The sequence below is a fragment of the Strix aluco genome, chromosome Z (genome assembly GCF_031877795.1).
Source record: "Strix aluco isolate bStrAlu1 chromosome Z, bStrAlu1.hap1, whole genome shotgun sequence".
NCBI classification, from domain to species: domain Eukaryota; kingdom Metazoa; phylum Chordata; class Aves; order Strigiformes; family Strigidae; genus Strix; species Strix aluco.
This window is the reverse complement of record NC_133971.1, coordinates 82052696-82077747: the sequence shown is the minus strand read 5'-3', so window position 1 is coordinate 82077747 and position 25052 is coordinate 82052696. Positions and strand designations below refer to the sequence as shown.

At 37.6% G+C, this 25052-nt stretch overlaps 1 protein-coding gene across 7 annotated transcripts in view; it reads left to right on the top strand.

The window, feature by feature from the left end:
• ARL15 (ARF like GTPase 15) overlaps nt 1-25052 on the top strand; it is a 227988-nt gene that overhangs the window by 104521 nt on the left and 98415 nt on the right. The window contains exon 8 of one of the 7 annotated variants that reach the window (XM_074812241.1): nt 12472-15378. The exons of the other annotated variants lie outside the window; for them this stretch is intronic. Within the exon in view, the coding sequence (XP_074668342.1) occupies nt 12472-12534 (63 nt within the window). The 3' untranslated portion in view covers nt 12535-15378. Of the gene's footprint in view, nt 1-12471; nt 15379-25052 lie in introns of those variants that run through there. 7 annotated transcript variants of the gene reach the window in all.

Below are 25052 nucleotides of genomic sequence, written 5' to 3'. Positions count from 1 at the left end.
CTTGGTCAAAAGTTGCTGGGCTTTAGTAGAGAATTAAATGAAATCCTGAGGCCTCTTGGATACAAATCTGACTACATGATCGTTATGATCCTTCTGGGCCTCTATGTCTGTGAGTTTAGAGGAATTCCCGAGTGCTCAAAAATTTAATTACTGTGTGAGACATTTTGCATGAGCAAGAGATGTACTTCTTTCAGAATAAATAACTATTTCAAATGGAACAAAATAGTAGCTATATAACTACTTTCCAAGTACAACTCTACAGTTTTTATAAAAAAGGTCTCAGGATCAGATGAAAAAGAATGGAAAAGTATTTAGTAATGCACTGGATCAAGTTTGTGAAAACTCTTACTATTGTATAAGTGATTTAGGATGTGTTTTCCTTTGAGACATTCTTGTATTTATTAGAATGAATTCTTGAGTGCAAGAACACAAGCTGCTGCTTTTGAAAATGATGAGGACATATCCTTCTCTTTTTGATTTTTTTTAGAAGAGAAAGTATAAGAAGTCTTTAATGTAAAATAAGTTTACTGATTGAAGGGAAGTTAACTGTATTGTGATTCTTCTATTTACCAAGCAATAGGCTCTCTGATTTTGAGTAGTTGAACTCTTTTCTGTATCATTTATATTTGGTACTCAATATAGCTGAATTAAATTAAAAGCAAAAAATTCAACTTGATTATGATCACATAATCTTCATTACATTAGAGTAGGCATGCAGTGTATGAAATGAATTTCTGGTCTCAGTCCATTCTGCAAGAATTAGATACTCACATTCTGTGAGAGATGATGACGACCATCTTTATTGGCCATGCCAGAGAGGTTCAAAAATAACTGCAACAGGAGAAAATCTATCCATTTCATATCCTTGTAGATATGTAAAGTTGGTATTTAATTATGTGCCTCAAAAGCAGAAAATTTTCAGCTGCATCAGTGCTACTTGCACTGTGAAGTAACATAGATTAATATTGCCTGTAATTCACAACATCTCAAAGAGCTTGCTGGGAGCATGTGTTTGCAGAGTTTCTTTAAACCTGCATCAAATAGAAGGTGCTCAGAGTTCAGCTTGGGTATGGGATGCTTTTGGTGCCTCTTCAAACTCAGCATTTCTGAGGATGCTTGAGGGAAATTTCCTGAGTATTGAACTGTGGCATGAGCGAAAGCAAAACTGAAAATTGATGCATCATTAGCCCATCAGAAGCTGAAGCTTCGTTAGGTGGGTGACCATAAAATTCCTATGAGCAGGAATGAACCATGCAGCTCTGGACATGGAGGTGATGGCATACGTGTGAGACAATGATGTGTTTCCCGGTGACAGGACAGGGAAAGCATCATCTTTACATCAGCATTCTGGATGCATGTTACTGGGATGATGCTGCAGTTGTCAAAGACCGGGAAGGAAAGACCTACTGTTATAAGGAGATACTAAATCCTTTTCTATCCATTCTCAGTTCTGAAATGTTTTTTTTTCCCCTGAGGATTCCTTCAAGACATTATGCTTCTGAAAAAACCTCAGATGGCTCTGTGGGTGTGAGGGAAGCCAAAAGTCAAAGCTTGTTCCCATGTTACGAACTTCAGTGCTATTGAGTACATTGTAGTTTTTGAAAATGGGATAATCCAGAGATAAGGAGTAACAGGAGGTATGGAAGGAAACAGGTGACAAATCTCATGCACCTCTTTCCCTACCACTTCCCAAGACTTTACTGGCAGTAAAGCACAAGAGATGAGTAGAGAGCAATTGGGTTAACTGTATGAGTTTCAATAAGGCCAAATGCCGGGTGCTGCACTTGGGCCACAACAACCCCCAGCAGCGCTACAGGCTTGGGGAGGAGTGGCTGGAGAGCTGCCAGTCAGAGAGGGACCTGGGGGTGTTGATTGACAGCTGGCTGAACATGAGCCAGCAGTGTGCCCAGGTGGCCAAGAAGGCCAATGGTATCCTGGCTTGTATCAACAATAGCATGGCTAGCAGGGGCAGGGAAGTGATCTTACCCCTGTACTCAGCACTAGTGAGGCCGCACCTCGATTCCTGTGTTCAGTTTTGGGCCCCTCACTACAAAAAGGACATTGAATTACTCGAGCGTGTCCAGAGAAGGGCAACGAAGCTGGTGAAGGGTCTGGAGCACATGTCATACGAGGAGCGGGTGAGGGAACTGGGGTTGTTTAGTCTGGAGAAGAGGAGGCTGAGGGGAGACCTCATGGCCCTCTACAACTACCTGAAAGGAGGTTGCAGAGAGCTGGGGATGAGTCTCCTGAACCAAGTAACAAGCGAAGGACAAGAGGGAATGGCCTCAAGTTGCACCAGGGAAGGCTTAGACTGGATATCAGTAAGTATTTCTTTACAGAAGGGGTTGTTAGGCGTTGGAATGGGCTGCCCAGGGAGGTGGTGAAGTCCCCATCCCTGGAGGTGTTTAAGGGTCGTGTTGACACAGCGCTGAGGGATATGGTGTAGTTGGGAACTGTCGGTGTTAGGTTAATGGTAGGACTGGATGATCTTCAAGGTCTTTTCCAACCTAGATGATTTTGTGATTCTGTGATTCTGGGTTGAAGCAGAAATGCAAACCAGAAAGGAGTTCAGCAAGTTCAAAAGTGGTGAAAGGTTCCACAGTTCAGGGAGAATGGGGATGGAGTACTGCTGAGTTTTTGCTTATAGCAGTCCATTGGAGGCCGCCCTCTGTAGGGATGTATGCTGAGAACAGTATCCATTATTTCTTCAGAAATCTTTTCTGTGCTGTGCATAATGGCATTTGGTTCAAAAAGAGGAAACCATTCTCCCATTCCCTCCTTGCAGTGATTGAGGAGCAGGTGCAGACATACCCCTGAAGAAACGTGTATTATCCACTCTCTAGCATCTGGGAATAATTGTCTTCATAAGACTACAAGCAGAATTTTGAATATAATGACATTATTCTAGTGATGATTTGTTGATACTGCAGCATGTCGTTAGTCATGCTGGAATCTTCATAAGTGTAAATGTTTCCTCAAAATAGTTTAAAAGTTTAGAAAATCTATTATAGCAGTCTGACATGAAACAGTAATTTGTTCTACTGGAGTCTGAACAGCCCAAAATTTTGAGTTAGTCTGGAAAAAGAGTTATTAGTGAAGGATCATATAAATAAACTAGGAAACATTAAAAAAAAAAAAGGCAAAACTTGATCTTTTTTTCTCTTGAAAATACGTTAATGCATTATTCAGTTGTACACAGGTCATTTTTTTTTCCCCCAGTGTTCACAAGAAGAGTATTAACTGTGCATTGAATAATCCATGGCGATGCATACACAAAATTTCTCAGTATCTTTTCTGATCTTCACTGTTATCTTTGGTTGTTCAGATTCTGCTCAGGTGTGGAGTTGCAAGGTTCAGAAATAGTCTAAAAACTAAAGACCTGATATTTGCCTGTGGTCCTTTTTAAAGTTAATGCATGCTGAAGTTCCTCATTCAGGTATTAATACTGCAGGGCATCTAGAAAATTGTTAAAAAAACAACAAAAACCCCAACCTGAATTATTGAATGAGCTCTTCTTAAAAGGCTGTTCATCTCATCCACACATATTGTATAGAGGAGGATAATTGGGATTACTGCATATGTTGTTATATATTTGCTATAAATGCATTATTTGTTTAAAATTAAGTTGTCACATTTGTCTTTCTGTCATTACAGGTTCTGTAAACTTTTTTGAGTATTTTTTTATAATGCGTTATCACACCATTTGCATTCTCATCTTGTTTTTTATGTTACTGTTGTAATAATGCTAAGAAATTATTTACTGAAATTGTATGAAACATTTGAGGATGTTAAGGATTTATTTCCTTCAATTTCCTATAGCATTGTACTGCAGTAATGCTTTTGCAACAGACCATATATTAACTACAAATCTACTACCAAATATTCTGTTCCGATTTAGATACCTTTGTTCCCCTTTCCTAATTATGCCTTTACTCATGGCTGAGGATAGAGGAAGTAGGAGTATGAAATTTGACTTGCTCTCTACTGCAGGAAAATAAAGCTCTTCAGAGTTGTAAATGAAAGATGCTCTGTCACTGGTATTGCAGAAACACTGGGATCTCTTTAGCTGCAGCAGTGTCTTCACTGGTGGCACAATGTGTGTTTGTTGTGTTAAAAATATGCAACTCATTTTGAATAAGTAGAGTTATCGATGTGATTTTTAAAATGCATTATGTAAGTTAAACTTGTCATATTTCATTCATTCTGGGTAAGTAGTGACTATCCAGTGTTGCTTTCAGGAGCACATGTGTGCACAGAACTGTTAAACAGCCAGTAGTCTTCATTCTAATTTGGTCTGTTCTGTGTATCAAAATTCATTACTTACAGATAAAGTTGTTACTTCATTATAAAATCTTTTTTTGTTTTGGACTTTTCTGTGTTTTTCTTATTTGTCTTTAATAAATTGCTACATGAACAGAGGCTACAGAAAATGCACATTGTTCCAAGTATTGCACGTGCCTGCACATCTGTCATGTACCAGAAGAGTTCAAACTATATAATTTTGGTTGACTGCTTCTTCTGTGGACATACTACCTGTATCATTTCTCATGAAGTTCAGAATGCATCTTTTGTTTAAATTAAAGTCATAATAGAATGAAAATTGATTTAAACTACATTTTTGAATGATATTTATATGATGGAGAGGAAATCCCCAATGTTTTCTATTATTATTATTTCTCTTGCTAATTTTCTTAAGGTAATTTTGAGTTCTATTGATATCTCACTCTTAGCACTTAAAAAATAATCTTACTCGTAGAGAATATTCTGAACAACAAGGTATTCCATTTTAAAGCCAAAATGGAGTGTTGTTAAGGGGGAGGAAAAGCTTAGTATCTTTGTATTCTGATTTATTATACAGAAGGCTGTTTTTTAACAAAAAAGGGCTTTTTTTTTCTTTTTTTCCCTCCACTATTCTCAGTCTCTTTTGATCATTGATCTGGGTGACCCCACGCTCAGGGGTTTTTTCTTCATTTGACATGGACAGATTTTTGAAGTATAGCTCTCCTTTGGGAACCTCGGGCAGTTCCACTTGACTAACCTGTGATCTAATGAGCAGTAATGCAGGGTTACAGTGACCATTTTGTTTGCTTTGAGGGAGGATGGCTAGACAGAGAGTGGGAGAGGGGCGGTGTCTGTGGAGAAAAAAGATGCAGGGTGATCGAACAGTGTGAAAAAGACTTGTTAGCCCACATTAGTGTGCCTGATTTACTTCACAACGGGTCAGGAAAGGCCAAAGGCAGGGTTGTCATTAAATTGCAAAGTTGAAAATCCTGGTATTCAAAAGCATTCAGATTTCTGAAAGTTGTAAATTGGGAAGTTTGTGGTTCATGTTAAATTTGCCAGGAAGATATACAGAAGTACCAGCTTCTCTAAAACGTGAAAGGTACGTTATAAAATCATGCTGTAAATATAAAAAGAAAACCAGCTTTTTAAAGTACTTTCATGGTTGACTGTTTTACAATGAGACTGGGTGCGAAAGAAAGGCCAAACACTAACAAGGTCGTTGCACTTTCTTTATGAGCCCTGGGGACCCCTTAATTATGTGCCCGTGCTGCTTATTTTGAGATCTGTAGAGTGTATGTGTGCGCATGTTCATATAATATATAATTTTTATGTGTATTTATTAAATACACACACATATATATACACATATGTGTATGTATGTAAAAATAAAATTCTAGCACCAGTTGCCCAGAAATGCAGATTTTGAGTCTTCTGCAGCATATTATGTGTTTTGTTTTGTTTTGTTTTGTTTTTTTTCTCATATCCTTTACTGTTTCTCTTGGCGTGAACATTAAACACTAATCTTCATGCCATTGGTAATCAAATGAACACAGATTTATCTTAAATTTACATTTACAAATGCAGAGACTAAAAAAACTATTGTTTATGTTCTGAATAATTATTTTTCCTAGTAGTAGATGTTGCTTCCTAACACTTGAATTAGACCTGATAGCCTGGTTTAAGACAGGCTAATATACTTTGTCATCTTTGGTTAATATTTGCAAATTTTTTATTGCTGCTTCACCATTACAAAAAGAAGAAGTTGGAGCTGCCTATTTCTGAATTTACATTTCCTCTTCTATTTTATTCACTTACTTGACAGTGGCCTGAATCACCATGATTTGAAGAGTACAACTACCATGCAGAATATCCTTTTAAGCTGTTGCATTGATAGCCTTTAACTCATAGCAAACTCTTGTCATTGCTATTTCTGATCTGTCTGGCTTTAGTAAAAATCAAAGTGCAGCCTTTTAGCTATATTATCATTGTGCATTGAAGCAGTAGGTAATAAAACAAATGGGTGGTCTTAGGGGTAAGGTACTTTTTTCTGTCTGCTACCAGAAGTTTCACTAATTGATTCTTACTCCTGCTGGCTGTCAAATATCAGTTTTCCACAACTGGTATACAACTGTGTTAACTTTTAGATTGTACTACGTGGACAGAGTTTGTTGTCTTGATCTTTGTGTGTCTCATTAAGACTAGTAAATACACAGAGTTAAACATCTGAAAACAGTTGACCATAATTAAAAGAATTTCTCTTATCTGACTTAAGGAACTGTGCCCCACTTGATCATTGAAATAATTTAATTGACATTAAGGGAGTCTTTCTTCTTGATTAAAAGGGAGAGAAGACAATAGGATGTCAGGCTAATCATGTTGAACATTAACTTTCGGTATTTACTTGCATTGGATTACATATTAATATGTGGTGCCAGATTATTTTTTGGTTTATCTTGTTCCTCTTTTGTTTGCAGTGAACATATGGTATAGTTTTACCTCCTGATAAACTGAAGTTTGCTTGACAGTTGAACATGGGAAACAAAGTATATTTTCTATATACTGTGACACATTTCTCAATTACTTTCTCCCTGTGTCACTCCTGTTTTTGCCACATTGTAAAATTAATTCATTATTAGAATTTTGATATAGAGTTAATTTATTTTGAAACAACATAGTGTCCAAAGTAGCTTAGTGGTTACTAGACTCAAAGACTAGTCTCAAAAAATTTTAGCAGGATACATTTCCATTTTCTCAATTAGTTTAACTGATGTTTAGTTGCAGCAGCTTGCTGGAGATGCGTTCTAGGAAGCCCTGCAGTTGACTAGCTTTCTCTGTAGCTTTAGGTCATGTTAGTCAATGGAAACTTATTAGGGCATAAAATGATGGGAAAATGTTTAACAAATCAGAATACTGAATCAAAACACACTTAAGCATTACTACTATTCTCTTTCCATTGACTTTCTCCATTCCCTAAATAACATTGTCTGTGCAGTGCCTATGCACTCTTTATTAGCTCTTCTATTTGATTTAATTATTCAGTTACTCAGTGTGTTTGAATTAAGTCATCTCTGCCAATCTGCTTATTACAAAGCATTTGCTCAGTGAGAAGAAACTAATGTCATCTCACTGGACTAATTTTTGAGGGTGTTTGTTTAGGAATCAAGACACTGGAGCAGTATTTAAAAATTGGCTTATAAACAAAAATCATTCCAAGAGTAGATTAATGTACTGATACTGTCAGTTGCAGGCAGTGGATGAGTAAATATTACTTACCCATCTGAAGAACATGGTAAATTTTCATATATTCTTGTTGGCTTTCTTAAAGATGTGAATAGTTTTTGCAACATGCTGTCTGGAAATTCTTTTAAAAAACATGGAAAGCTTACCTCCATGTAATCTGTTTTCACATAAACTTGCCAGGTGTTATATGAAAAGATTAAGATCTTTTCTCATGGTAATATTGTTGCTGGGTTCAGGAAGACTGGTCACAAAAGAAGAGGTGATATGGCCAAATGTGGGCTTTTGGAAAATTTTCCTTCCAGTTCATAATTGCCTTTTAAGAAAGCATTTCTTGTAAGACAGAGGTGTTAACTTTTGATATAGGTACTAAAATGCAACATAGAAGTTTATTCTGTTTATCTATATGTTGTGATATATAACCTGCAGCAAAAAATTAGACCTTCCTGCAGGTTGAGCTACAGTTCCTGCAGCTTATCCACTGTAAAACCCTTAATGGTGTGAAGTGGTTGCGATTTAGTCTACATCATAGATGGGACGCAAAATGGGAGAAACAAAATACAAAAGTAGTTGGAGGTGCTCTTTTACTAAAGAAAATGGGTGTGCCTTCTTACATTTCTCTTAAGTCGTTATTTGTGTCTCTGGGTTATATTTGAGAAATACACCTCTAAAAATGTTCTAAACTGGGAATGCAGTAGCTAATATGTTGCATAAAAATGGAGTGTTATGCTATGCCAATGGACTCTGACAGTTCAGATTTTAGAAACTGTGAAATGGGCTTAAAATGCTCCCCAGATGTATTTGGCTACCTCTCCTTTTGGAAGTAATTCCTTCTGTGCAATAGGAAAAACTGTTGCTTAACTACAAAAATAAATTCAATAATGCCACCCTTCCCCTGCATAAATAAGAAGGTGGGGGTGATAATACTATGTCTGGGAAAGGAAGCAAAAATGCATGCTTGGATATCCCGTTGCCGGCTGTTGGAGGGAGTGTGCTTGCCAGCAGTTTCTGGCAAACTTATTCCTTCCAAACCCTCTCAAACTCTCCAGGCATTTAAAAAGTCTTTTGCCTGTTAGTCACTTTTCACTTACTTGTATCATAGACGGAATGTTTATTTACTGAAGGACTGCCTGTTTTGAAATCAGGAACATTGAATTAAGTTTTTGTTTTGTTATATGTTAGTTTGTTGACATTTACTTGACAGCATGGTTGAGTTAGGAAGATGGCTGTTAGTGGCCAAACTGGGTCAAAGCTTAAAGGGTCTGCTCTTGCAGGCAATAAGGCCCAGGTTTTGGCTGATGGTTTTTGTGCATGTAGAAGGCAGCAGATCATTAAGTTCCAGACCCCTGTGCAGGAGGATGGGTGCTTTGAAGTGAGCTGTGTTCAAAGAGTACATCAGCGAAGTGGCATCTCCACTTTTGATAGAACTAGAACGGAGCTGAGACAATTTAAAAATCTACTATGTCTGGCAGTGGAGCACATGGAGCCTCCTTCTGTTAGTTTGATTCAGTTGTGGTCTGGTGTTTGAATCCTTTTCTGTGTACTATTGAAGAGGATGTGCATGGATCTGAGTCTCCATAAGGCATTTGAAGATTAAATGAGTAGTGTATGTTAAGTATCACTCGATAAAAATGTCATTTAGAGTCTGCAGCTGTAATCCACACTCTCCTGGGGAGGAGACCTCATAGCTAAGAACCGTGCCCTAAAACACTGTTGTTGAAGCCCATTCAGGCAGAGGGGCGTTGGAGGGAGGAAACAGATACAATATAAGAGGAGGAACTTGACTAATGTCCTGGGTAGAACCATGGCTGAGAGGAGACTAGAAATCAAGCTGCTTGGATGCAGAATAATTTGCAAAACTGTCGTTTTCAGGAAGGTTCAGATTCATAATTGTACTTCTGTCCACTCAGTTTTTTTCTCAGACACTCAAAAACTGAATTAAAGAGAGACCTTAGTTACAAATTGTCTTACCAGAGATGATTGGAATTACATCTGGGACTGCGCTGCCCCTTCCTTCGTGGTTTTTAGGCAGAAGGCTGACTGGGTGGTTTCATGCATCTTACTCCCCATACCTAGTCTTTAACTGAAAGACTAGTGTAGTCTTGGAACATGTCAGTCTTTTAATGTACTTGCTTGTCATCTTTCAGGTAAAGAAACAGTCTGCTATTCATTCTACAGGAATTTAGGCACTGGTAGACTGTCAGCTGCAACCACAAAGCTAATGGCCATCTAATTATTGGTGATTCCAGTGAGAGTTTGAATCTGAAGCAGGAACTGAGAGCTTAATGCAAAAGTTTGGACAAACAGAACAGAAAACAAGGCTATGTTGTCCCAACTGGTGCTATCACTCTAATGATTGAATATTTTCATTTTTTTCCTTTTCCAAGATGGCTCTGATTCAGCCAGTATCACAGTGCTTTTTTATGCATATATGCACAAATGAAAGAACTGTGGTATCAGTCATAAGAACTGCTGTCATAAGGAGTCCTGCACCACACATACGTTGCCATTATGGTCATGGTACTGTCTTCTCTGACTGGAGAAGTTGTGTAAATCATTTAAGCGATAAACTAGTATGACAGTTTTGTGGTCCTGGGACTTCACAATTTTGTGTTCTGAAAGGTACAATTTTAAGTATTCTGAGACCCTGTAATGAGTAACTGGAAACGCTTGCAAATACAGTATGCCTTGTCAGGGTATTGTGATCAGGCAGTGGAGGAAAAGTTGACTTGCCCTGCTCAGGATTATCAGTCAGAGACTCACTGTGTTAGTCTTCGGTCTAAAACACATTGAATGCTGGAAAAATGTGCCAAAGTTCATTGGGTTATTTTAGTGTGACTGAAAATTAATTTTCGTTTTTTTGAATTAAGATTGGATTTAAACTTTGAATTTATATTTATATTCAAAATACAATTTTTAGTGTACTTATATAACCTGTCAGTTTGTAAGCTGTTTTGACAGCAATAGCTGCAAATTCATTGAAAGAGATAGTGATGTTGCTCTGACACTTGAGGGCTATGTCATTCAAAATCTTTTCTGATCCTTTGAAAAAGATTTTATTTGATATTGGTCTGGATTCTCTTATTGTAACATTTGGAAATAAATATAGCAATGTCAAGTTGTGAAATGGCATTCCTGAGTTACCTAAGACATAGATAATATACAGTATCTCCTAAATAGTTATCTGTTGTAAAGAAATTATTCTGCATATTTCATTCATTTCGGTATGTACCAGTCAGTTTCACTACCTTCTTACTACGGGTGTCTGATCTAGAAACAGTTGGGTCGTTCTCCGAGTTTAATGTTTTTGAGATCTGTGGCAATTTAATATTCTCTACTTGTGTGATTGTTTTCCTTTTTCATTCGGCTGTGGTGTTAAAGAATGCAGGAATAGTATTCTTATAAAATATTTTTTAGATATGTGGAATGTCCATAGTGAAATGATCGTTTTGCTAGTATACCCATTGAAGGCCATAATTTCCTTTATCTTGTAGATTTAAGATTCACTGTTACTGTTTAGATTATTTCACTTGTTTCTGTTTCTTTTGCTTGATTGTATGTTCTTAATGGAGTTTTAATTCATCTTGTGTGCAAAAAAAAGTTGTTGTTATTTGGAAGTATTTCAGAATTAGTAAGCCAGAATGTAGGTACTAATATTCAGAAGATAAGTGTTAATATACAGAATGTAAGTGCTGATAGATAACAGCTCCTTAATTTTGTATTAATAGGCAAAAAGTAGCCTCAGCTACTTTGTGTAATGGAGTTTGCAAGCTTTGATAAAATAGTGAATTTTTCCAGAGGTGAAAAAGAAAGCTTAAATCTGATTCCCAGTTCTCTTTTCTGGACCTTAATTGTTACTTCATCAGTTACTTTGTTCTTAATTTAGACTGACCAGTCTCTTCAGGAGTCAAGTTTATGGGAGTTTTGTGAAGAGTGGTATAAAGTATTACTGCTGAAAAGTGTGGCAATCCTGTACCTATTAAAGGAATTTGCAGACTGAGCTCCACAAAAGACTCAGCAAGAAACCCATGTACTTCTATAGAAATGTAGCAAAACTCTGCCAGAAGTCCTGCAAAACACCACAGGATTCCACAAATTTAGCATTTTTCAGCTGACTGCACTCTGCATAACTGCCCTCCCTCTACAGCAGCGATAGATCTGATCAGGACCATCAGTCTCACAACCTCTATTTTCTCTGTTGCATCTTCAGACTTTGCTTAGATGGGCACTTTGTGCAGTGCTCGGAAATAGAGAAACATTTTCTTATCTGCAGCTTTTGTTGCTGGGACAGATGTGAACAATTATTTATCACCATCATGTTTATAGTTACCTTACTTGGAAACACTCTGAAAGTCTTAATTTCTGGTGATAGGAGGAAAATTGAAGTCTGTTCTTGTTGAGCAAATTTCTACTTCATGGCTATTGAAAATAGTTGTCTTTCAAAAAGAGTTTATGTTTGTCACCTTATTTAAAACCTCTCTGATTTTAAATTAGAATTTTAGCTATCTACTGTTTTAGTAGAATACTTTCTGTTTCTACAGAAGAAGAGTTATGGATACCACCATCATAACCTTTGTGTTCATGACCTTTGAGGCACTGAGGCTAATTTCCAAAATAAAACTTTATCATCATAATTTTCTATGCCAATCATGGACCAATACCAAAACCCTTCCAACAACCCCATACTACTTCTCCTTTAAATTGTGTGCTGGGCACTGGATCGTACAAAGTTTTACTGTGTTAGGTACTATATTTTAGGGCCATAACAGCTTTTTTGTATTTCATAGCACTAAGGAAACATTATTATTTACACAGAGTATCTAAAGTTTTCTCTTGGAAGGACCAAGCCACGTGTCTCTTGTAGTCTGACTCTGAGGCTGGCAGTCTATTGTTAGAAAATACAAGGTTTGTTTTTTTCATGCAGTAATAATCTCCTGCTTGTCTTTGCAGACCCGAGTATTTCATCTTAAATTTAACAAGGGAGAAGAGATGAAGAGGAGAAAAGTGAACTAGAGTCCTAGAAAATTTCTTTTCTTTCTTTTTTTTCCCCCCATGAAACTAGTTCTGCAGAAAAAAAAGTATTTACGGACAGGGCGTGCCAGCTAATGTCACCAAGCATTGAGTGGGAAGAAGAATGCAAAAAAGCAGAAAATGAGAGCTGTGCTTGCATGTTTGCCTCCCCAAAAGAATTGAGATTTGGGGCTTGTCAGAAGCTCAGAGCCTCACCTGTCTGTGGTGCTCTGCAAATCTGCCCCGGTGACCACTGCACCTCACAAATGTGTGTCTGAGAGCAATTAAAATTTTACCAAAGAATACTGAAAAAAAAAATTAGGTACGTGTATGTCATGTAGTTACTGAATTCTTTAAAGATAAAAACAAAGGCCACCACAGAATCAAATTAAAGCCCCTGGGAGCTGACATGGTTATTGAAAGCTTTAACAGAGCTGCCCTGCCATAGAAACCTGCTTTCCTATTGTCATTCATTTTGGTCTCTGAAAAGGAATTTATGATCAAAGTTTTGTTTGAGCACAAACTAATGACACAGTTAAGCACTCAGATTAGATTTTGGCAAAGTTAGCCAGGGATTTCGGTCTTTTTTTTTGTGTGTGTATGTGTTACGTGGCACTCATCCTGTACTGAGAAAAGTGTTTTACTCCTTAAAATGTTTACCCCTTGAAATAGAACTTTACTTGAGGTGGGTTTTTAAGGCCACTTTTAATAATAGCTCCATTAAAAAAAAAAAAAAAGTGGAAGAATCGGTTTACAGTATTTTCCTTGATTTACATTAGATCTGAGTTTCTTGCTTTATATCTGCTACTACCACTTCATGATAAACTCCAATCTAGAGCATCTTTTGTGGGTGACATCTCACAAAATAAATGAAATAAAAACTGTGTATATTTAAAATATTTTAATTCATAAGATGCTTCTATATATAAAGTTTCCAACTTGATGACTCTCCAGCAAATGTCCACTGTCCAATTTTTCAGTCGCTATCAGCAGAAACAAGTTACATTTTTTTACAACTAATACACCATAATATAATTATTTTTCATCATACAAGCTAATTACCAGTTGTTTAATTTGATATCACATACAGTTTGCTTTAATCCAAGGCAGGCTTTTGAGGGAGAAAAACTAAGATGAGAAATAACTGTTACTTACAGTGGGAGAGGTCATTACAATTATTGAGGTGTTAGGAAATACATCATTTCTTGTCTTTGTTGTGGAATTGCTGCACAAGTTTACAGTTGACTTTGTGGAAGCAAGTTATTTCTTCAGTCCAGCTTATGTTCATAGAGAAAAGTCTTCTAAATGCTCTGGGATGATAATGACAATCTGTAGGTTTGAATAACTTGGACAGCCAAGTACAGGTGGAAGAAACATTGATTTCTGTGATAGAAAAACAAAGCTCCAAAAATTTTGATTGTGAAATGAGTTATGCAGACTGATACGAAGTCATTTAAAACAAGGGTCAAGAGAGATCTGAGTGTATACAGTTCCTTTAACATACGCTCATGCTGTTATACATTGAAATTTTAGAAGTAGCTTTAGGAATGCTATCTCATGGTGTGATCAAAGCAACAAGAGCAATCAGCCAATTTTAAGTTTTCTGTCTTGAATGCCCATGGGAAATAGGAGTATTTGCCTAGTCTTATATATGAGGTTTATAAAAAGAATGCATTGCAAGCTAAATAATGGGTTCAGAAGACTGCCTTTGGAGTGCGTGGAAAGAAAGAAATCCCAATAGAGGTTCCCCCTCTGCTGGTAGAGAGTTCAATGTTCAAGACATTTCAGTGTATCTAGACACTGAGGTAAATTTGATTGAGTCTGAACATGTTTACCCAATAAAAAAGCCACTGTTACACAGTGTAAACTATTGCAAATCTACTGAAAGAATTTTAAAGTGAAATACAGAATATCTGAAGTTATCAAGTTCCCTGTCTATTCATTTTAGCTGGCACATAAGTAGTTCATGTCAAGCGCCTAATAGAGAGCGTACACTGTATTGTCAATTTGTATTATTCCTAAACTGTGGCACTGTTCAGTTTGTTGTTTACTCTTTTCAGTGGTGTTTTAGAATTTTGTACTGGTAAGCAACCCTTTGCACTTATCCTTTTTAAGAGATTTTCAATTCAATTTAGTTAATAATCTGCTTAAAATATTGTTGTATGCATGCTTGTCAGGAGAATTTCTCAGGTTCTTTTTCTGTGGTGGGAAACACTTGTATCAAATTTTGCACATTTGCTTTAAGTACTTGTGAAGAAGAATGCAAATTTTTAATGGTACTGGAGGAAAGAGAAGTAGATTATTCACAGTGAGAAACAGGTACCATGATCCACTAAGAAGTGAACCAGCAGGAAAATACAAATGAAAAAACAGAAAAGTACCTCAAGTGAATGTCTCGAAGACCTGTGAATTCCTGCTGCCTAGTGTGCTTGTCCTGAGACTGGTATGAAATCTGTTGTCGCAACAGCCCCAGCAGCGTGATACTTTTTCCTCTACCAGAGGAGAGATTGCCCATCAGGAAGGGAAATAATTCTGCTGTCTCTTTGCAGGTTTCTTCCAGCTTTTCTTTTTCATGTTTGACTAGGTTGAAACTCACTCTTAGCTTCTTGTTTAATAAGATGGTGAATCAAGTCCTTATTTTAAAATGTAACCAGCTGTGGCTGGTTATTTACCTCTGTGTGCGTGTGTCGGGGTGTGTGTGTGTAATAAAATCTAAATGGGGACTACTTTTATAGATAACATGCCAAAGTTTTAGGTACTGAAATATATTCCAAAATTGTTTTGTTATGGCAAATATTAATGTAACTTTGATTAAGTATTTTGAATAAATATTATTATAAATCTTGAGTAATTTCCATTTCTTATTGATATGATTAAGGCTCCATTACAACTGTGAATCAAAACCTTCCTATAGTTCATGTATTCATATACCAATAAGAGTGTGAAAATGAGTTACTCTGTTGCATACAAAACACAAAAATTAACTTTTTTTTAATGAAGTCAAACATTTGAAGATAAGACTTAAATTTACTTATGCAGGCTTAATGTTGCCTCTCTGTACATCTAGCCAGTGCAGATGAGACAGAATGAGGTTTTATTCCCCTCAGAAATACAAATCATAGGAGGACTGTCGATGAGTCTGGTATGATCATTCAGCTAGAGCTAAATGGGATTTATTACAGCAAAGAAACAGCACCATCAGCCAAAGGGGTTTTCACCTTTTCTTAGGCAATGGGCAGTCTTGGAATTCTTACATGTTTTTGTAGCTTTTTTAACATGAAAAAAGATAGGCGATGTTAATACTGCTTTCCCTTCTCCCCTGTGTTTAGTATGAGTTGAATTATTTTAATGTATAAGAAAGCGAGTAGGCTTTTTGCCACAAAATCCGATTTTGATTTTTTTTTTTTTTTTAATAATTCTGGATATATGAAGGCCTTCTTGGTCATGCTCTCTGTTCTTCCGAGAAAAATAACTCTGTCTTCTTAATCACGTAATTTGTTTTTATAAAACTGTTGGTGTCTGTGGCAAATGCTAATCCATATCTATTGGAGTTTTTCTGTTTTGTTTACTTGTATTAGTTTTAAATTAAGAACAAGCATGACTTCTCAACCTTCAGTTTTATGCTTGCCTTTCAAGATGGTGTAAGCTCTATCTATCACTAATCTGTTATTTTGTTTTGGCCAAGAAAGTTATATATGGGATGGCATATTTTCTCATTAAACTGTCACTAAAAATAATCAATTACTGTTACAAATGAGGTTGTAATTGCAACTTTTCTGATCATTTCATTTTGTTTAATTTTCTTTGAACTTGAAATTGTTTTAACCATTTTCAGCTAATTTTTGAGGTTGGCTATTCAGAACTTCATTATATGCCTACTCTAGATATTAGTATAAACTAATGAAGGATAGAGCTGACTTGAAAACTTGGCTACTCCTATATGTATGGTGAGTTCAGAATTATCCCTGTTTATACAGCCTTTGGCAATTTAAGCAGTGTGTTTTATCACCTGCTTTGCTGTCTCATGAAGCGCTGGAACTTTTATGAAGAAATAGAAAATATGACTTTGAATCCTTGATGTCTTTTAAATAAATGCACATATTGATAGTGACAGATTGCTAAACTTGGCGTTAGACACTTAGCTGTGTTTCTTGCCAAAAGTAATCCAGATGTGCATAATTTATCCGCCTGCCATATGTGCACTGACATGTCTTTCTATAATCAACTGTCTGTTGAGTATTGTTAAACAGTTAAATGTTCTTTATCAACTTTTTGAATAATGCTAATAAGTCCTTTAAGGAGTTAAGGAGCAGCAAGACCATAAAAACAGCTTTCTTAAACTGAAGAAAGCAACTTTGGATTTTTGGTTGTCCAGAAGGCATGCACGTTCAGAAAAGATTCACTGGTAAAAGAAGCTTATGTAAGCTTATGTAAAGTCCATTTTAGGTGGTGTTATACAACTAAGGAGGATGCATATTTTACGTAATCTCATTATGATGGGCAGATCTTTGTTGTGACAGTGTAAAGGAAGTTGCTATGGAATAATAACATTAATTAATAAGAATTTTTTTTGTATGAGGTGCTTGTTGAAAGGAGAAAATGAACTTAACTCGACAAGCAGTAACCAAACATGTCCTGGCATTAAGTTCAGAAAGAGTTGTAGGAGGACATTTGTGTCATTTGGAATATTTCACCATATCATCAGAAGAAACAACTCCCATTTTATGGCATGTTTTGCTCTGGGTGTTTGTTCTTCAACTGTCCTCAGAAAATTGTTTATTGATTAGTAGTATTCAATGACCTGAATGGAAAAGTTCCTATAGAAAAAGAGTTTCTGTTCAGGGAGTTCAGTATCCCAGAATTTTGTTGCAAAGGAAGCACTGATCTATAGAAATATTCCCCCTTTGTTTCCTATATACTTATACTTTCACCCTATTGACATAATGTTATCAGAATATTAACATGGCTAATCTGTCTTTCATCAATCTGAATCAGATCCCAGTGTTCACCTCGGAGGTATATAGGAAGGTGTGTGGTGGTCATGTAGAGCAAAATTCACAGTGTCTCATTTTCCCCGAGTTTCCCCTGAGGAGAAGGGTGTCTGGCTCTGTCTGATGTTCCTGTGCATACAGGTAAGTATTTATCCCTACAGTTATATAGATATATATCTGTTGTACTTGGGCCTGTCTTTGTAGCAATCTGCTTTGGTTTTTGAACTCCCCCCCCAGCAGTTGCATAACTTGTGGCATGATTAGCAGCTGCTCTTCATCATCCTGGGAGGTCTCAGTCATGACCTTTTCCAACTGCTGATCTTCATCATTAAGATGAAAATAGGTGTACATAAGGTGCTGAGAGCACCAACTGTATGATGCTTATTTCCATAAGGTCATCCAGATTTGAGCAACTCATCTTGGTTTGTACAAGGAAAGAAGTAGAATGCCTATGAAATGTCCTGAAATTGTGTTACTGTGCTAGACACAGTAATGTGGCAAGCAGTTCTTGCTACCATTCTGTTAGAAACCACCTTTGCTGAAATGGTTGAAAGATGCTCCCTAGTTTGAAGGAGCATGCTCCTCCTAGTCTGTAAACAGAATCACAGAATCATCTAGGTTGGAAAATACCTTGAAGTTCCTCTAGTCCAACCATTAACCTAACACTGACTGTTCTCAACTACACCATATCCCTCAGAGCTATGTCAACACGACTCTTAAACACCTCCAGGGATGGGGACTCCATCACCTCCCTGGGCGGCCCATTCCAAAGCCCAACAACCCCTTCTGTAAAGAAATACTTACTAATATCCAGTCTAAGCCTTCCCTGGTGCCACTTGAGGCCATTCCCTCTTGTCCTATCGCTTGTTACTTGGTTAAAGAGACTCATCCCCAGCTCTCTGCAACCTCCTTTCAGGTAGCTGTAGAGGGCGATGAGGTCTCCCCTCAGCCTCCTCTTCTCCAGACTAAACAACCCCAGTTCCCTCAGCCGCTCCTCGTACGACATGTGCTCCAGACCCTTCACCAGCTCGTTACCCTTCTTTGGACACGCTCAAGTAATTCAATGTCCTTTTTGTAGTGAGGGGCCCAAAACTGAACACAGGAATCGAGGTGCGGCCTCACTAGTGCCGAGTACAGGGGTAAGATCACTTCCCTGTCCCTGCTGGCCATGCTATTTCTGACACAAGCCAGGATGCCATTGGCCTTCTTGGCCACCTGGGCACACTGCTGGCTCATGTTCAGCCGGCTGTCAATCAACACCCCCAGGTCCCTCTCTGACTGGCAGCTCTCCAGCCACTCCTCCCCAAGCCTGTAGCGCTGCTGGGGGTTGTTGTGGCCCAAGTGCAGCACCCGGCATTTGGCCTTATTGAAACTCCTACAGTTGGCCTTAGCCCATCGCTCCAGCCTGTCCAGATCTCTCTGTAGAGCCTCCCTACCCTCGAGCAGATCAACACTCCCACCCAACTTGGTGTCATCTGCAAACTTACTGAGGGTGCACTCGATCCCCTCGTCTAGGTCATCAATAAAGATGTTAAACAGGAGTGGCCCCAAAACCGAGCCCTGGGGGACACCACTCATGACCGGCCGCCAACTGGATTTAACTCCGTTCACCACAACTCTTTGGGCCCGGCCATCCAGCCAGTTTTTTTACCCAGTGAAGTGTATGCCCATCCAAGCCACGAGCAGCCAGTTTCGCCAGGAGAATGCTGTGGGAAACGGTGTCAAAGGCCTTACTGAAGTCAAGGTAAACAACATCCACAGCCTTTCCCTCATCCAATAAGCAGGTCACCCTGTCGTAGAAGGAGATCAGGTTTGTCAAGCAGGACCTGCCTTTCATAAACTCATACTGACTGGGCTTGATCACCTGGTTGTCCCACATGTGTTGTATGATGGTACTCAGGATGAGCTGCTCCATCAGCTTCCCAGGCACCGAATTCAAGCTGACAGGCCTGTAATTTCCTGGATCATCCTTCTGACCCTTCTCATATATGGGCGTCACATTGGCCAATTTCCAATCTGTCAGAACCTCCTTGACTTTGCTATTTAAACTATAAGATTGAATTTACCTCTCTGACCAATACAGGTGATCTAAATGGAGATACTAATTCAGGGTTTTGAGATGTTACACTGATGTAGTTATCAAAGATACAGGCTGTGTGAATATGGTATGTCAGAGTATCCTCATTCAAATGCTGGTGGTAAGGAGGAAAGTTGGGAGGCTTCTTCAGGAAAGTTTGTTGAGTGTTGGCGAACAGTTCAAAATCTTCCGAAATTGCTAGGTCTTGGTTAAAAATGCTTGTTGATCATGGATTAACATTGATCTATGCTGCTTGAACCTCTGTGCTCACTAAGCAGTGCTACAGTTACTCTACTAGGATCTCTGCCTTTTCAAAACAAACAAACCAAACACTGAAAATCAAAGGTCTGTGGTGTGTTCTTAGCTGCTTCTAGGAACTGATCACCATATTGAGTTGTTTCCTAAAGTATACCATTTTTGTCTGATTTTTAAAGTTACTTAATGTTTACTTATCTAATGAAAAAGTAGTATGCAAAATATGGGGAAGCATATTTTCTGAAGGTATCTTTGTTCTTGATGGAGGTGTACTTCTTAAGTACTACTTGAGCAGCACTGTGGAATCTCAGTGTTCCATAACCAGCCAGAAATTTGCACCATGGATGACTCTGTTCCCTGAAAGGAAACCCAAACTTACTTCAAAAATTGTTCCTTATAATGTAAGTTTTCTTCAATAGTGTAAATTGACATTTGTGGAAATTTAGATAGATTAGGAAATTATCTTAGTATTTCCAGTACATTTTTTCTCATTGATTCTTGGTGTTTTGCCTTTTGTTCTAATCCTTAGTAAAACAATGGGTGTGAATTTCCTCTCTTCCCCCCTTATTTAAAAAAAACCCACACACATCACCAAAATCCATTGTCCATATTCCTTCAGGCAACATATTTCAGGGAATAATTCATTCCTTTATTAATCTGCATTCAGCATAGTATTTTTCCTCAGCTTTATAATAATTTACTAAAATATACTCTTTGTTATTTGATCACTTCAGTTTCTAAGAGAACAATATCTTTGTAAAGAATTCCAGGTGAGAAAATATGTGTTTTCTCTTTAGAAAATGCTAATGTAAATCTTAAAATATATATTGATGCTTGCACTTTGAGATACTGTGATATTTTTCATTGCTCATATCTTAGCTAGTTTTATAAACCTCTGAGAAGCCTTCAGCCTCCACACGCCACTGACATACATGCTTTTATGAAAAGAACTTTTTTGCTCTGACTACTTAGGTCCTGAAGTTGCTAGAGCTGTTATGGTTTGTGCTCCAGAATCTTTGTTTTAATTTTCTTTCTTAAACTATTTCTGTCTCAATTCTGGGAGCCAGAAACTCTTTAAGAAAAAAGTACATAGTTTAATAAATGTTGCTACATTATTATATTGCATGACCATCTGAAAATTACTGGTTGTGGCATTTTGAAATTCTTACCACTGATCATTTAGTCAGTATCAGTGACATCCTGGCCACTTCTCACATGATAGTTTTGGTTACTCCAGATGTTTTCTGGTAGGCAAATGAAAGAAAAGGGAGAGTGGGGAGGAGAGGAAGGATCATTCAGAATGAGCCTGGATGTGTGCATGTATGTTTACATACATCCTCCAGACAGTGCTGCAGTGAATGGCAACTGAAAGATTGTATACTGTGCACTGTAATTTTACAGCCCAGCAGCATTTAGTCATTTTAGTTTGTCTGCAGTTACATTTACCAAAAGACTAATTAACATACTAGAAAAGTGTTTTTGTCCAATGAAGAGCTAGCCTGACAACTGAACTCTCTTATTACATTTCCATCTATCTGTCTTGTTAAAGTAGACAAGACCCTGGATTCACTATAGTTTGAAAGGTTAGTTGAAAAGATTAAAGGTGACTTGTAAATGGAAAATGGCAACTTTGCACTTTTGGATTCTAAACACATCTGGTCTAGTGTTCCTCTTGTTGAGTGGTACGTCTGCCAAGACTTGTTGCAGATTTTGTAGAGCAGTTATAATAAACGTGTTCATAGAGTTTAAAAGAACTTGGCATGCCATATGGCAGGTTCTTGAGTAGTTCCTTCAGGAGCCAAGTGTACTGTAATAGACCCCTTTTAAATTGCTGGCTTACACGAAAACTGGAGATGTCTGTGTTTTCTCCTTCTGTCCCCCCCTCCCCTGAAGTACAAAAGGCAGATGAATTTATTAAAATGCTTTTTTAGTGTATGTTACTAAGCTGTGAAAGAGACCAATAGGTAAACATTATTGTAAGTTTGCTGATGCATTCTCATTTATGCCTGTAGGCAAGATAAATTTATCTACTTATGTTAGAGGAGCCTTTAATCAGATAATCTGTTATTGCAAGTAGTTTAGATCATGAAGTGAGTAGTTTTTAAACAGGCCTTTACAATGTGTGTAGACTTTGCTGGTCCTGTTCTTCATCATGAGAAACATAAAACACAATCTCGTATAAAGAACATAAGCAGTATCTTTTTCGCTCTTACCTTCAACATAGTCTATGTAACTGCAGACATATACAATATTTCTAGATGAATATACAGCCCATAAAATATTGCTCATTAGATTATAGAGAAAAGAACAGATCCACATGTTTGGATAATAACATCCTTCTAGAGAAGTAAGAAAGTGACAGGAGGATTGAAATGTATACGAATAACATCACATGAAAAATCTGGCCCCATATACCTAGAGGTAAAGGAAATTGAGATTATAATAAGAGGCCTAAACGAGTTACGTTCAGCATGAATTTTTATGTGCTGAAAAGATCTGTACCTTTATAAAGAACGAGTTGTTTCACTGTGACACACATTCATGGTGGTCTTCAGCTCTGGTTTTTGTACTGGTCTTACAGAATTCTCACTTTACACAAGGAAATCTGTGGTTTAATATATGGAGACCTTGATTACCTTTGACACCGACATCCTGTATTGCTTTATTGCTTTTTTGAAAGCATCTTCATCTTATTCAAGATGTGTCAGAAAGTGAATGACACACATAGATGCTTTAAGTGGTTGGGCACAAATTTGCTCTGAGAAGAAATCCTGTGTTCATGCTTCTTTCTTGCATACAGGCCAAGCTTTTAATGCATTGCAGCTCAGGGTTGTACAGTTGAGCCAAAAAATTTTGGGGCAGAATCACTTCAGTCTAGCCGTGTGATTCATCTTGGTTTTAATCTTCTCTCCTTTTCTCTCTTAGGGAGAGGTCAATAAGGAGGGGATAGCTCAGAAGCCATCAGAGAAATCCCAGACTTTATTTTAAAAATCAGTCTTTTTAAATTTTATTTCATTTATTTCTTTATTTTTTTATTTGCAGTGGTTACTGCTTACAGTAGATTTAACGATCTAAATTTTCCCAATATTTTCAAATCCTATTGCTTTCAACCAAGCAGTATCCCCTTAATGCTGCCAAGAAAGTTTTGTGTGTGCATTTTTATGTTGTTGTTGTTTTGGGTGTTTTTGGGAGTTTGGGTGTCAGGAGGTTAGTTATGAGGTTTTTGTTTGGTTTTAATTTTTTAAAACCACTGGAAACTCAGCTTTGAAACCACATTGTCATGCCAGTAATCACTGTTTATAGCATCCTGAAGGAAGTTACTTTCTGGCTTAACACAGAGGGGGAACAAGACAGCTAGGAGGGAGGAACTTGAGAAGCACGGGTGATTTTAGAGGGTTAAGAGAATGCTTGATGACTGGTTACCTAATCTGCTCATCCCCGGTAATATAAAAGGGAAAACAGGAGGAGGAGGAGACAGGAGTACTAATCTGTAGCAGTTACAGTTAAGTGAAAAACTATTTATGTGTCTCCTCTCAGAGTTTTCTAATGATTTGGCAATCTATATTAATTTTTTTTAATACAGTAAAAAAAAAAGTTCCACTATCCATTTCCCTTTGATCACCTAGAAGAAATTAATGTTATCAAAATATCCAGGAAAATAAAGACCATTTAACAGGCCTCCTATTCTTCCATGTCTCTAACCCCAGAACCTCAGTCATCCTCCTCTCAGCAAAAGGTAGAGTACTGCAGACTTTGGACAAATTGAACAAGAATTTGCACTAAGGCAGAAATGACAGACATGAATGGTGGAAGCTGAATCATGAGTTCCAGACTTGTGAATGTAAAGTGGTCCATTCAAGAAGTTTTTAGAGTAAGATTAAATATATATTTCAGTATGAATTTCCCCTGAATTTCAGTAATACTAGCTTCTTTTAGCATGACTTATAATGGAAATCTGCACTTCTAAGAGAGGTTCTCAGGACCATCTTCAAGGATTCTGAAAATGAAGCAAAATACACAAGTCTTGGGCTTAGGTTTTAGAAAATGATGGGGGAAAAAGTTTTCTGAAAGGATCAGTCAATTACATTTGTTGCAATTGTGCAGCTGCTTGGCTCCTCTTCTCTGCCCAGCTCTGATGAGAAGGGAAGAATCACCTGACTGGGTGTGAGAAAGCATCTCTGCTTAGATTCCCTTGCAAAGAATAAGGATGGGATACAGAACTGGACTGAGTGATTTGGGCTCAGTGTTCAAAGCCCAGAATAAATGTTTCCAGAAACTATAGCTAGCTTAATTGCTGTATTATCTTTGACTTCTTTCACAGTGTAGCTGAAATAGGGAAGGAAATCACCAAAACCCAACTTTTAAAATAGTTTGTCTATGTTCTTCTGACTTTCATTTGCTTTTATATATGTGATGATAAATAGACAGGAGGCAGGGTTTTTCTGGTGGTGTTTCTGATCCTGCGGTTCTTTCCCCAGGTTCCTATGTCCTTTCTTCTCTCCCTCATCCTTTTTATCATACTCTAATCTCATTGTTTTTTACTGAATATTCTCTATTTGCAGAAGGAGTATTCTGTGCTCAGTGGAGGTCAGTATCAACACCAAAGTAGTACCACTTCCCCAAGAAGAAGTTCCATTTAGTCACTTGGCTGTTTCCTACTGTCTGTCTCCTTTGTATGAGAGCCTACTACAGTGCTGCTGCTTTGGCTGGTTTTGTGGAGATGCAGTGTATTAAGGCGTGGAGTAGGCAGATGTTTGAGGTACAGAGAGCAGGCTTGTCAGGCTCTAAACACAAAATCTTTTAGGAAATGCTTTACAAATTCTTCAGACTTCTAAAGAACTTTACAAACCTAATGCTTTATCTTCAGTGTTGTTAAAAAGCACATGTTCGTAATGGGCATTTTCTTGATTCAGCTGTATCACTGTGAAAAGTGAGACATAAAAGTGGTCTGTGAAAGTTACTAAGCTTTACTGAGAGTATTAAATAGTCTAGTTTCATAGCCAGTACCTGGCATCGTGGTTACTTCCATTAAATAGGGTAAAATATACTTAAAGCTAAATGCAAGGCTGTTTATTAAAATAGAAAGTGCAAAGACAAAGCAGTGTAGCTGTTTGCTATTGAGGAGACTTGCAAAGCCTTGGAAATGGAAGTATTTTGGCTGTCCTCTCTGCCATGCTGTGGTGGTCTTCACATAGCCA